This window comes from Vigna umbellata, chromosome 1 (assembly GCF_029865625.1).
Source record: "Vigna umbellata cultivar VRB3 chromosome 1, Vumbellata_1.0, whole genome shotgun sequence".
In the NCBI taxonomy this organism is placed as follows: Eukaryota; Viridiplantae; Streptophyta; class Magnoliopsida; order Fabales; family Fabaceae; genus Vigna; species Vigna umbellata.
In genome coordinates, this window is record NC_142165.1 from 84125185 (window position 1) to 84139588 (window position 14404).

Sequence of the window (14404 nt, forward strand, 5' to 3'; positions counted from 1 at the left end):
TTCCCATCTGACACGTAAGAAACAATTAAACGGCCGTTTGTTCAATTTGACGGCAGACCCCTAATTGTTACAATTTTACAAAAATGGGGACCCAATTGAGACGCCGAAAAGAAAAGGGACCTATTTGAGATTCACGCCGAAAATAGGGACCTACCGAGACATTAAACCTAGAAAAAAATATATATAATGTCTCGAAAGATAATATAATAAGTTAAAATTTTTCATAATATACATATACTTAATATTTTTTATTATTCTTATTAATATTTTCATAACTAATCTTTCCTTTATCTTCATCAAAAGTTCTGCAATTAAAATATTAAAAGTTTCAATTAACATTTTAAGAAATATGCTTTTTTTCTTTAACTCCGATGAGCACTTCTAGTAGTTAAGAACTAAATCTAACTCAGAAAATTAAAAAAAAAAAAAAATATATATATATATATATATATATATATATATATAATTAAACAATGTCTTAATTTTCTTTTACATTTTTACTTTTGTTTTAAAAAATGTATTAAAACAATTGTTTTTTTTAATAATTTCTTTGCGATCTCTCTTTAAGCACAATAAAATAGAAAAAAAAATTTGACTGAAAGTACATCTAGAAAATAAAAAACGTAAAACATCTTTCCGAATTTCAAATTAAAAAAAAAATAATGTTTAGTACTTTCTGGTTACGATAACTAGGGTTGGTTATAGAATAGGGCAAAGTGCAAACCCCGGGTGCGGCGGCTCCACTCGCTATATATTCTCAAGTCCTAACGCTCCCAACCCAAACCCTAGCCAGAGCGGCTGCAATAGAATTCACGATAGCTCTGGATCAACATTGCTCACCTGCCAAGAGCGAGTATTTTCGCTTCTCTCCCATTTCACACCTTACTTTGTGCTAAGCCAATCTCCATTTTTGTATTTTGAAATATACCGATTATCGTTTTCTCACTGTTCATTTGCGGAATCCGTTTTGCTTTCCCTTTGAATCGTTTTTGCTGTTTTTTTTTTTTTTTTTGCATTTGGGGAAATGTCATAGTTGGTGTATAGGAATGTGTTTAAGACGCACCCTGTATCGTAGGCCCCTCCGATAACGTGGAGAGGCCTTTGAGCTATTGTGCGTAAAGTGAGAGCTGATTCGTCAGCAGGCAGCCAGACAACTGCCGTGGTGGATCCACAGATGAACGGATCTTTGTTAATGCTGTTTGTCTACTAATTCCACCACACATCTCAATACTTTTACAACCACTATGGTAATTTAATTTCCCCTTTCCAATGTTATAGTCTTCGATTTAGATTCTTAATTTTCCGTACGTTTGAGTTAGGGTCACAGTAGATTTTTATTGCATGGTTTGTTTCTTCGAATTGAATCTTGCCGTGGAACCGATTTGATCTTGGTTGATTGTCTGCAGATTTAGGTTTATCTTTCTTTTAGTTTTTTTTTTTGTTTTGTTTTAAATTAAATTGTCATAGGAACTAATGGTATTATAGGAACCAAATATTAGTTTTTTCCACGTTTGCATCTGCCTTTCCTTAGTCCCTTTAATTTGATTAGTGTATGTGATCGTCTTGAGTTTATAAAATTAATTTTGCATTTAAAAAAAACATTATGAAAGGAAGATTGCTAAAACATGCTTGAAAATACAATTTAAGTATTTTAAGTTTAAAATTAATCAAATTTAAATAAAAATACAAAATATCAATTTTGTTTAGTTTAATTGTATTTTGTGATACACAGATGGCTATTATTTCCTGCCCGGTATCCCAATATCTGAAAATTTTTTTCTAAAGAAAATTTGATAGGGTTTAGGAATGTACTTACACAAATGGGGTTAAATGGGCTTGGTTTAATCAAAATATGTTTTACTAGCCTGCACTTCCATAATTACTAATTGTACCTTGTAGTAAACCTCCTTTACTTTATCAGTAACATTGGCTTGACATGAAAAGTTTTTTCGGAGCATATTTCATCATTTTCTGATTATTTTTTTAAAAACATGGATTGTTCTGAAATTTTCATTTAAAAGATATTATATATGTTCCGATAAGTTTATTCCGAAAAATTAATTTTGAAATATATGTTTCAAAATTTGTGTTTAGGAAATTATGTTCTGAAAATTTTGGAGAACTTGGAAAGTTTCTGAAATATATAACCCGAAAGTTGCTTTTATAAAATTTATGAGCAACTAAATTTCTGAAATATATACCCCGAAAGTTACTTTAATAAAATTTATGATCCACTCAAAATTTCACAAATGTGAAGGGATCATTCTTGTTAAGTTAAGAAATAATATGTTCATAGTAATATTATTCTTGTAGGCTTTAATATGATAGAAAGCGAGATATAAATCGGAAGGTATTTTTGAAGTTGTCTGAGGCGATGTATGGAGCATTGTTACTCTTGGTTACACGGATTTACCTGGTGCCAATCTAAAGTTGAAGAAGAAAAACTAAAACGAAGAAACCTGAATATGAAGATTTAATAATAATAATCTTTTATTTTTATCAATTAAATTATTACTTTAATCTATCAATTTTATCATTATCATTTACTAACTTTCATTTCAAATTCATTTATTTCTCACCTTGTTTTTCTTTGTTTTTTTTGTTCAAATTCACTCAAATAGGATATCTTCTATAAGAAGAAAGTTATATGTATAAAGTACATATTTTTATACAGTCGGAAATTTGATATATGTTATGATATATACCAGACCTAACATAATATATAAGGATGCTTTTTATGCGAATTGAGAACGAGATTTTGAGAGTAGAAGGAACAAACAAGTTACCTACTTTCATTGGGTGATATTGTTATTCGTTAGACGTCTAAACTCTAAGACAAAGTTTATATATTTATCTCTGAAGCCTTTATAGTTATCTATGAAGCAACCAATGAGATGATATACTTGAAAAACCTTGTTAAAGAATTACGGAAGGAGAAAGATGATTCTATGTTATTTAGTGGCACTCAGAGTGTTATGTCTTCTAAAAATCTCATCTTTCGTTATAGATGCAAATACATTGTATGAAGGTATTATTTTATCACAGACCTTATAAGTGATGGACATTTCTCATTATTGAAGATTTTAAGATAAGAGAATCCAATCAATATGCTCGTTAAGAATGATTGTCACAAATGATTTTTAAGGATAATTGATGGTGGAGGCATTACACTAAGTGATTATATAAATCAAACTCCAAGTAGGATAATTCTTAGGATTGTACAGTTTGGTTTTAGTCCCACATTCTATAATCATTTCTTTTTCTCTCATTTATTTTGTAAACGCGCCACTACATTTATTATTAACACTGTCAATGGTGATATAACTTGCACCATTTCAATAACAACATAACTAATTGAGATTTTTGAAACTATATACCAAGTTCAATTTTATAAATGAATAAGAAAACTAATTTAACTAGTTTAATATGCTACAAAAATTGGATAAGTTGATATAACCCAAAGGATTGAAATAAGTTTGTCATACAAAAGAAGTTAAAGGAAGTTGAAACTTATATAGGAAGAAGTTATTTAAAATAAGGATTGATTATGATAACAAATATTAATATATGCATAATTTAAAAATAAAAATATGAAGAAGTTATTTAAAATAATTTAACTCATAAAAAACTTATCTAATCATGCATGTAATTATTATCATACTAGAATATGATATGCTTAGAAAAACTACCTCAACGTAAGTAAATTACCTCTAGTCTTAAAATACCAACTTCCAAATTAGTAGAAAACACAAGCGAAATAACACATAGTTTATGTTATCATCCAATCATATATGTTTTAGTCCATTTTTAAAAGAAAAAGTTTACATTTAATTTTAATTATTATTTGTTAGCAATTTAAACAAATCATTAAATGTGTTAGAATTATTGTATTTTGTTAGTCAATTTATTAAAGTGATTTAATTAATTAAATTATGGCTAAAGGGTATATATATGTTATACGAGGTTTATTCTATAAAGACCATAAATAATAATTTAATTTGTTGAGAGACCAAATTAAAATATTGAACATAAGAAAAAAAATTAATCGACAGAAATCACATAGAGGGATCATGGTTTCTGTTGAATATAGTAAAAATTATGTTTGAGCTTAATCTCCTTTGCGTTAAATATACAAATATGATCCTCTATTTATAATAGAAAAATGTGAATTAAGTTCAAAATACAAATAAAAAATAATAACAAAGTAATTAAAAATAAAAGATGAATATAAAATAAAGATAATATATGAAACCGATTCCTTTTATAAACACGTACAAATTTTTTTCTATTTTTTTTTTTCATCCTATAAGAATAAAAAATCAAGAGTAAAAAATCAAGAGAGAACCTAAGGTGATGATGTACATCATATACCATTTTTATATACGTTGATTCCAATAAATTAATCTAGATTCACTTTCGCATTGTTTTTTATGAAGTGTTGGGAATTGTTTAATTAATGGAAAGGTTTATCACTCATTAATATTTGTTCTGTTTTTGGTTCATAATTTACAATTATCATGAATTAAAATCAGAGTTTGACCTTTATAGTTTATTTATTGTTTTCATTGTAAACTTTTATGAAATAGATTATTAAAATGATGTTACAATTGTAGTAGGAGAGCAGTGAGAAAAGTATATGAGAAAATGCGTTTAAGTTTTGACGTAGCCATATTTTTGTACTATGTTCTTGTGACGTAGACTGGTTGAGGCAAAGAATGGAACATAACACCATATGTTCCGTCAAATATGGAAGAAGAAATTAGAAAACGTTTGAGAAGGAAGTTCCTTCATTAAAACTCAACTCACCATTCTCAATTATTACTTTCCTTCGACCATTCATTACTTTCTCAATATGTGAAAGAAAAATCATCACACAAATTTCGTACAAGTTTCAAACATTACCGATATTAAACAACAATTTTCAAAGCAAAGAATTTTTCAACAATTTTGTTCATAGCTTTTATTGCTTCTCTGTGGCCTCTGGATGATTCACGTTGTTGTGCGTGACATCGACGTGCTCAACCTTTGACAGTACTACCACCAATAATGGAATAACAACATTAAAAACAACCTTATGAATCAATGAAGTCAACCGATAGAAAGTGCTCTCTTTATTTTTTCGATTTTACCATCATTTATTAGGTCATCTAAATTCATATCATCATCTTTTATTTAGCTTTATGTGATTATATCATGTTATTTATAAATTTTATTTTAATACAAAAATGTTGGTGATTCATCTTTTTTATATTTTAATAGAATTACTTTTAAAACTATTTGATAATATTTTAAATCATTTACGTGTCATTCTGTGATTGGTCCAAAATTACTTTATAATTAATAATAATAATCATAAACATTAACATAATCGATGATGTTAAAATGTTGTCAAAATAATATTGTTATTATTTTTTTTATAAATCAATAATCTTAAATACATTATTTAATAAAGTTGCATTGAAAACAGTGTGTTTGGACATTTGAAAGAAGGGCTAGTAAAGTCGTACACCTACCTGCCTCACCAAACTCCACAAGGAAGACATGTTAGCAATGAAGATTTTCGTCATATTTTATGAAAAGTATCAAACATGACTTTATTTGGTTATCATGAAAAGATCCAAACGAAATATTATTTTTGTAATTAGGGTTTAGTTGGGTTATCTTAGTATTGTGCAAAAAATAGTTAATTTTTTTGGTATTGCAGTAAAACAAATCATTAGTAACAAATTTCAAAGATCAAAATAATTAACTATTATATTAATTAAGTTAAATATCATTTAATAAAATAAAAATCATTAATATTTAAAATAGTCTCTATAATAAATAAAAAGTTATAATTAATTTGTAAATTTAAATTTAAATTAATTTATAATTCATAAATTAATCATAATATTTTATTAAAACACATATTTAATATGTCAAAAAAAAAACAACTTGAATTAAAAAATCTATATTGAATTATTTAAAAAATTTAAAAACCAAAAATATATTAAAATTTAAAATAAATAAATTTTGCATAAAAATTAAAAAACTAATAAGATATTTAAAAGAAAAATAGAAGGTAACTTTAAACAATAAAAAATAGGGGTTTCAGTGTTCCATGAAGCCACCAGAAATTGTTTTAATATTGACGATGGTGTTAAATTAACGTCCATTTATATTTATGCATATTTTAGTCCAGTTTTTGGAGACTACAACTACTTTGCATTAATTACACTTTATGAGGGTAGTTATTGATGCATGGTGATATGTTGTAGAATACTGAGTTTTTCAACTAATGGAAGTTAATAAAACATGATGGTTGGTATGATTGGAAGCACGAAGCATTACTATGTTTCATCATCTTTAATAATAAGAGTTGTAAGGATGTGTTTGTTTCTTAGTTGTTCACTTGTCATTATTTAGGAACCAATTATGGTGTACAACACAGTATCATATTCAACGTCCCATTAAATACTTTTTACAAAAATCAACAATTCTTCTTTTTATCGTCATTTTTAATAATTCCCCTTTTTCACATATATCAAATCTAACACACCACATAAATCGAGAGAAAGAATAAAGAATATCAAACCATTAAGTCTTGAAAACGATTCGTTTAACCGCATCAAAACATTAATAACATAATTACAATACAATGAAAAATAGTAAAACATAAAAAGTTATAAAAAAGCATAATTATAGAAGAAAAATACAAACTAACACCATTTATTTAGTATACATCTATGATGTTATTTCGTTAGAAACAACGTAACTAAAATTAATTCTACACTGATCATGTTATTAAGATGTTTAAATTTAGAAATTTAACATATTTTCTTATTCTAGAAATAGCTAGTAATGATACATATAGGTCATCTGGCTGCCATGGATGCCGTATACAAAGCAAAAATAATGTATAAAATACAACAAAACAACCAATGTGTTGAGAAAGATTAGAACGAAAGAAGAATAATATATTTTTTTTTTCAGAAAGAATAATTCATAAAAGTACAAACAAAAAAGAAGAAACAAAACGGATAACAACGCAACATAAAAAAATGTTAAATCTTTTGAGTATTCTATTTATTCTTATGAAAATATTTAAGTTTTTTGAACAAGTATTGACTAAAGTTGCATATGTGTGTTGCCAAGTTTACGATTAGTATGAGTATTTATTATTATTCAACATTTGATTAACGCTGCAAATAATACGCCGTAATTTCCGATAACTAATAACGCAACTTCTCCACACATTCCCAGTCTTCTCAAAATCTCACTACATTACAGCTAATTCTCCCTCCGACCATTCTATCTGTGCCATGGATTTTGTTTCTCATTTTAATTAAAGTATTTTTATTTGACAGTATCTTAATTTTTAAATTCAGGATTGTAATAATAAAATTATTAAATATATAATTAATTTCATATTATTTGGGACGTGGGACAGTGGAACATCTGAACTGCAATGAAATTAAAAAGAAAAAAAAAGAGTGAAGGATAAGGTGAAGATAAAAGTTGAACGTGGCAAACAGTGTTTAGCTGATAAAAAAAAAAGTATAGGAAGTAGCAGGGTCCATTTTTGTTTGAGCAAAAGTGATAACTCGGGTTACCGAATTTCTAGGGTTTAATAACATATTCCCGTCATTGTTTCTGACGAGAGTGTCACAGAAAGAAAATTAAAAGCTGGCGTCACTTTTTTTATTCCAGAAAATTTTAAATTCAATATTCACAACAAATAAAGGCAGATCATTTTTTTACATAAAATAATCCAAAATGCTTCCTTCACCTCGTTTTTGTGGATTAACTAAATTTTTTATTTTTTCTGATTTTTAAGTTCTTTCCTTTTATATCCTAATTTTGTCATAAATGAGACTTTTATCTTTTCTTAATTTATTATCTGTTCTAAGGTCATTCAACAAATTGAATAGACGATTTTTTTATGTGATGAAATATATTTTAAAATAGTTTTTATTTTTAGTTTGTCACAAAAAATAACGAGTTGTGTTTTTATATAATATTTTATGTAAAACTAAATTTGTGTTCTAAAATTCGAATTTATTTCCATTATTTTTAAAAATTTTGTATTTTTGTAGGTCACAATTTTGACAATATCTGTTAAAGTCCTGTCATATAATCGAGTTTTCTTAAATTATAATAGAGTCATTTTTTATAAATTTTTTAATCGGGCTCTTGATATAATTTTCGTTTAAGAATATTCATGTTTATAAACTATTTTCTAAAAACAACTTGAAAAATTAAGAAAATCATGTTTTGAAATGTAATTTTATTATTTTAAAAAGTAAATTTTTATTTTAAAACACAGGTTTTTTAAAAACATCACTTATTTATTTCTACATTTCTCGTCAGAAACAGAATAAATGTACATATTTCTATATTTCTTTTCAGAAACAGAAAACAAAGTAGCGAGTTAGACTACGTTGAATTGAAGCGAAACAAACATGAGCACATGGTATTGTACTTATAATATATATGGGCTAAGCAAGTTAGTCATAGCATTAGGTATCTGACTGGTTGTTGCATGGACTATTTTTCTTCTTAGTTCATCTTTTCTCTCTCTCCGATCACTGTTTGTTTCTGTTCACTTTTCATTCTTCCCAACACAAGCTGAGACAACACAGAGAAGGAGGAAGTAAGTGGCCTCCTTTCATATCTATCGCTTCCTTCCCATCTTCTTCTTTTTCTTTTTGTTTTCTTGTGGCAGATCTCTTTGTATTAGGATCTTTGTCCCCGTGTATCATTCTTGCTCTTCTTGGATGTTTCCTTTTTCCCTTATTTTCTGTCACAGATCTGATTTCTGCATGTGGGTTCTCTGCATCCTTTCATTTGGCTTAAATTTCATGTTTTTGTTACTTGCACTGCTGCTTATTCCGTGCTTTACTATTTTTTACTCGACAAAAAGTTTTATTCTTTTTCCCGTTTCACAATCAGACGGGGTTTAATCATTTGTAACTCTTGTTTATTTTTTCTTGGACTAAATGTGTTGTTATATTGCCCGTGTTCTGTAGTCTGAAGTGAACCGGTGAAGCTTGAATTGGAGGGTTCTTTTACCTTTGTTTTCTTTTTCATATGTTTCACTCTCGCACAACTATGATTCAGGGAAAGACTATTCATCGGAATGAGTGAGGACAACGAAATGCTTGTTATGTCCCTGTTATTTGATGCTATTGGTGTTACTTTTGTGTTTTCTTCCTTTGTTACAGAGCATGGTGTATGATCTAGAGGTTTCTTTTTGCTCTTTGAACCGTGATCGATTACTGAGTATTGACCAACTGGGATTCAAACATCATTTCATATTCTCTTTGCCATCTTTTAGTTCTTCATTTTCTGGATCAATCAGGGGAACTTGTGTATTCTTGCATTGATCTGATTGTAGTTATCGTGTTTAAGTCCTGTGCTTGGGAGTATCGACATGTTATTCGTCTGTAACTTCAGTGGTTAAACTAGTATGGTTGGATAATTTAGGTACAATGGTTTTGTCCAAATGCTCTTTTTTGTTAGTGTCTATATATCTATGTCTGATAAAGACTGAGGGCTTTGTATTTTGAATAAGATATGAATTGGGGTTATCGTTCTTTAAAAGAATAGTTGAAAGGAAGGGGGAGAGGTTGAATGTTTCCATATTGTGTGATGCTGATTTTATTGCTTTTGTGCAGATAGTTGATTATTTCACTGACAATGAACAATAAAGATGGAAAACCAGTCACCCAGACAGACAAGGGCAGGATTGTCCCTATGGCAGTCATATTTGTGGTGCTATGTGGATGTTCTTTCTATATGGGTATAATCTTTTGCTCTGAAAAGGGTAGTTTTGAGTCAATTTACAGCCAGAAATCCGTTGAATCCTCAAAGGAGTCATCAAGTTCTCTGCAGATTAAATACATCAGTTTTCCTGAATGCAGTGCAGACTATCAAGATTACACTCCCTGCACCGATCCGAGGGTGAGTAATACTAATTGTATTCCATTTTCTGATGCTATAGAATTTGTAGGAGAAAGATTCCTAATGGACTGAGTATGCTCAAATTTATAGAGGTGGAGAAAATTTGGATCCTATCGGCTTACTTTGTTGGAACGCCATTGCCCTCCAAAATTTGAGAGGAAAGAATGCTTAGTTCCTCCCCCAGATGGGTATAAGCCTCCAATTAGATGGCCAAAGAGCAGAGATGAATGTTGGTACAGGTACAGTAAATGTTTTACAAGTTAACAGCAAAAGGTTCACTTAATTTAGATTTCCTGAAATTGATGATTTTCTACTCCTTTATGTCTTCTGCTGTGTATAATTGCAGAAATGTTCCATATGATTGGATTAACAAACAGAAGTCTAATCAGCATTGGTTGAAAAAGGAAGGCGAGAAATTCATCTTTCCCGGTGGAGGTACTATGTTCCCCAACGGTGTTGGCAAATATGTTGATTTAATGCAAGATCTGATCCCAGAAATGAAAGATGGGACCATTCGAACTGCCATTGATACTGGTTGTGGGGTGAGTTTATTTTTTTGGGTCTTACTATTTAATTGCATGTTCTGCAGACAAGTATGTTTTCAAATCAAATTAATTTTTCCCCAAACCACAAAACTGATTAATTTTAACTGTGCTTGTAAAACAACTACTAAGAGGGTTGACAGTAATAAGAATCAAGAAGGGGAAAAGGGGATTAAAAAACTTACACTGCATTCTTCTTTTATTGTGCATCACTGTTCTTTCTGATACTAAACTAGGCATTTGGTATGGACCAGTAACAAAACTCCTGTTTCATCCCTCTAATTCTGATCCGGTTCTGTTACTCAAACATGTTATAGCCAAGACTTGCATTATATCAACAATTCTGATCCGTGTAATTCCACACTTTAGGTTGCTAGCTGGGGTGGTGACTTGCTTGATCGTGGGATTCTAACTCTTTCTCTTGCACCAAGAGACAACCATGAAGCTCAGGTTCAATTTGCTCTGGAGCGTGGTATTCCTGCAATTCTCGGTGTTATTTCTACTCAGAGACTTCCATTCCCTTCAAACTCCTTTGATATGGCTCATTGCTCCAGATGCCTTATACCGTGGACAGAATTTGGTACCTTCTCCCATGCATTTTGAACTTTTAGCATCTAAAAAGAATTTATTCCTGTTTATGCAAGACGCCAATGATCCTCTTGACTTTTGAATTTCAAACTAGGTCCACATTTGTTTCAGACTGTAAATATCTCCCTAATCTTACTGCTTTGATGATTTGTTATTAGTTTTCTGCTAGTCTCTTTCTGCTTGGAGCTGAGATGTTGGCTTGAATCTAGATTCTCATTCTTTCTTACTGGCTATCTGATTTTAGGTGGAGTTTATCTCCTAGAAATACATCGAATTCTTCGTCCTGGAGGATTTTGGGTGTTGTCTGGTCCACCAATCAACTTTGAGCGCAGGTGGCGTGGATGGAACACAACCGTTGAAGCACAGAGATCAGACTATGAGAAGTTGCGGGAATTGCTGACTTCACTGTGCTTTAAAATGTACAAGAAAAAGGGTGACATTGCCGTATGGCAGAAGTCTCCAGATAACAATTGCTATAATAAACTACCTAGAGATACCTATCCACCTAAATGTGATGATAGCCTCGAACCAGATTCAGCATGGTATACTCCTCTTCGTGATTGCATGGTGGTTCCAGATCCTAAGTTTAAGAAATCCGGTCTTTCATCCATTTCTAAGTGGCCTGAACGGTTGCATGTTACACCAGAACGGATCTCAATGATTTATCATGGCAGTGATAGTACTTTCAAACACGATGACAGTGAATGGAAAAAGAAGGTGGCGTACTACAAGAAGTTGATACCTGACCTTGGGACCGACAAAATTCGAAATGTAATGGACATGAATACCCTATATGGAGGTTTTGCTGCAGCCTTGATTGATGATCCTGTTTGGGTCATGAATGTAGTCTCATCTTATGCTTCCAATTCACTTCCTGTGGTTTTTGATCGAGGCCTTATTGGAACCATCCACGACTGGTATTTTTCCATATTGAATATGAAGCACGAGATTTTTGTTTTGAATATACTCTTCTTGTCTTGTAAGTTCTGATGTTGATTTCATTTTCTTATGTTAGGTGTGAGGCTTTTTCTACATATCCTCGAACATATGACCTACTCCATCTTGATGGTCTGTTCACAGCAGAAAGCCACAGGTGAGTATTCTTATGTTTATTTAAGTTGAAGTGTGTATATACATGACTTGATTTGGACTGCTCTGACAAAGATTGTTGCATGGCAGGTGTGAAATGAAGAATGTGTTGCTGGAAATGGATCGAATCTTGCGACCTTGGGGTTATGCAATCTTTCGGGAATCCAGTTATTTCACCGATGCTATCGAAACCCTTGGCAAGGGCATGCGTTGGGAATGCCGTAAAGAAAATACTGAGACTGGCAGTGACACTCAGAAGGTATTAGTATGCCAGAAAAAGCTATGGTATTCATCCAACCAGGGTTCAAGATGACAAACTATGGAACTTGAACCTCAGTAGAGTATAGTGGATAGAGGCAAAAGGGAAGCGATTTCGGAGATGAGACATATTCTATAATATAATGACCCAAGAATCATTGAAGTTCAACTTTGTCAAAAGATCAAGTGGTAACCCACTAATCTGATTTTGCTAATTTATAGAGAAGAATTTCCTATATACATAATTATGAATCAATTGCTTCCTTTTAAACACTCCCCAGCCCTTTCAAACAACAAGTGTTTTCCAAATGCTGCCATTGTGAAGGAATCAAACTCCACGGAAAGGACGATGATGTTTTTGTACAGATTGTTTAACGGAGAACAACACTGAACTTATATTAATGCTGAGCTTGATATAGTAATACTATGATTTTTTTCTCCACTGTTCGAAGATTGTGTTTATTGTGAGTTGGTATTTAAACTGTTACTTTGATTAACAAATATTTGGCTGTATTGTTTAAAGATGTTTATTGGGATGATCTTGATACCTCTCAGATTACTGATGCACGTGTCTTAAATTGCTCAAACAATGACAAACCTTAGACCGTTTCTATAGAATCAAGGACTGTTGACATTTTATCAAATACATGCAATGCGTATGAATTCATCATCAGAAATAAAGGAAGATTTTATTTGAATCGAAACAGAATGGGAAATAGCAACATAAAAGAGAGGTAAAGACAGATTATGTAATCGAGTTAATTCTTCACACTAATTCAAGATTAATTGTCATGTGTTAATTGGATATAAGTTGACAAATAGGTGAAATTTCTATTCTGCATAACTCAGAATTTTTAATGTATGAGGTTTAGTCATATAATTTTAATAATATACAAATTCTAACAGTTTGATACCTAGCCTTCAATTAATCATAAAGAAAACACGAAAAGACACAGGAGAGAAAATATAGATATAAAATTAGGAAGAAAAAAGAGCGAGTCTTCCTTAATCTCTGCACAGTGTATTTATAGCTGATTAATGATCCAACAATGGGTCTTATTTATAGGTCTTAGTTAAAGTAGGTGGTCATTATAGATGTTATAGCATTAATCTCTCAAAAATTCAACAAATCCACCTTCATTTCAAAAAGTTATAAAATGTAGTAGAAAATATCAACAAATGTTGACTCATAAATTTTCTTTTTCTGATTAGGTTTTTTTATAATTTTTTTTTCTAAATATTTTATCAACATATGGAATAATATGATTTAAATTTCATCCCTACAAAAATGAAAAATTCAATCTAAAGTTTACCAAAAACAAACTTTAATTTTAAGTATCAATAATTTTTAACAAATGAAATTTATTAGTGCCAACTCATAAATTATATATTTTTATAAGTAACATATAATAATTTAATAAATATTTAATTTTTAGTGTGAGACTAAATTGCTAGCTATTGTTTACTTGGAGATTCTTCTTAGGCATCAGAAAAAATTATAAGTAACATTATGAGCTATAAGACACTAAATTCATAAGAAATGAGAACTTAAATATTTTAAAATTACTTTCCACCACAACTAACTGTATTTTGAATAGGGTAAACATCTTATCTTACAACATCACATCCACTCACACCATCAAGTAATAATCAAATTGACTTTTTATTTTTCTAGAAGTGTTTATCAAGAAAATTGTATGATTTTTATTTTTTGAGAAGTTAATTTTTTGTAATAATTAAGTCTATGCATTTTAACTGCTTTTTATATTCAATGGAATTAAGATCTGTTTAAATGAATTTATTTTTCATAAGATTTAACATGTTTATTTAAAAGTTATCCGAAAATGATTCATAACATTATCGTTGACTCGATACGGTCGTCTATTGGTCAGTCCATGATGTTATCAACAGATAATTATTTTTATGACAAGAATAAAAAATAAATGAAATGTCTTTCTATTTTGAACAAATTTATAATTTTAGTA

At 30.0% G+C, this 14404-nt stretch overlaps 1 protein-coding gene and 1 non-coding gene across 2 annotated transcripts; both read left to right on the forward strand.

The window, feature by feature from the left end:
* The first annotated feature begins 1057 nt into the window (after positions 1-1057).
* On the forward strand, positions 1058-1225 carry LOC124826161 (small nucleolar RNA snoR143). Its single transcript, XR_007027831.1, has one exon. It is a non-coding gene; the product is annotated as a small nucleolar RNA snoR143 (small nucleolar RNA).
* A 7239-nt stretch (positions 1226-8464) lies between these two features.
* On the forward strand, positions 8465-12861 carry LOC124826142 (putative methyltransferase PMT21). Its single transcript, XM_047298898.2, has 8 exons — positions 8465-8632; positions 9657-9942; positions 10033-10181; positions 10289-10484; positions 10854-11064; positions 11317-11989; positions 12088-12165; positions 12252-12861. Exons 2-8 carry the CDS (start codon positions 9679-9681, stop codon positions 12472-12474), a joined length of 1794 nt encoding a protein of 597 aa, XP_047154854.2. The 5' UTR covers positions 8465-8632; positions 9657-9678; the 3' UTR covers positions 12475-12861.
* The last annotated feature ends 1543 nt before the right edge of the window (positions 12862-14404 follow it).

What these genes read in the sequence shown, in the direction of transcription:
- LOC124826142 (XM_047298898.2), top strand. Translation starts at nt 9,679, where the DNA reads ATGAACAATAAAGATGGAAAACCAGTCACCCAGACAGACAAGGGCAGG. An exon ending in CCATTGATACTGGTTGTGGG is followed by an intron (nt 10,485 to 10,853) that starts GTGAGTTTATTT and finishes TCCACACTTTAG; the next exon opens with GTTGCTAGCTGGGGTGGTGA. An exon ending in TTCACAGCAGAAAGCCACAG is followed by an intron (nt 12,166 to 12,251) that starts GTGAGTATTCTT and finishes GTTGCATGGCAG; the next exon opens with GTGTGAAATGAAGAATGTGT.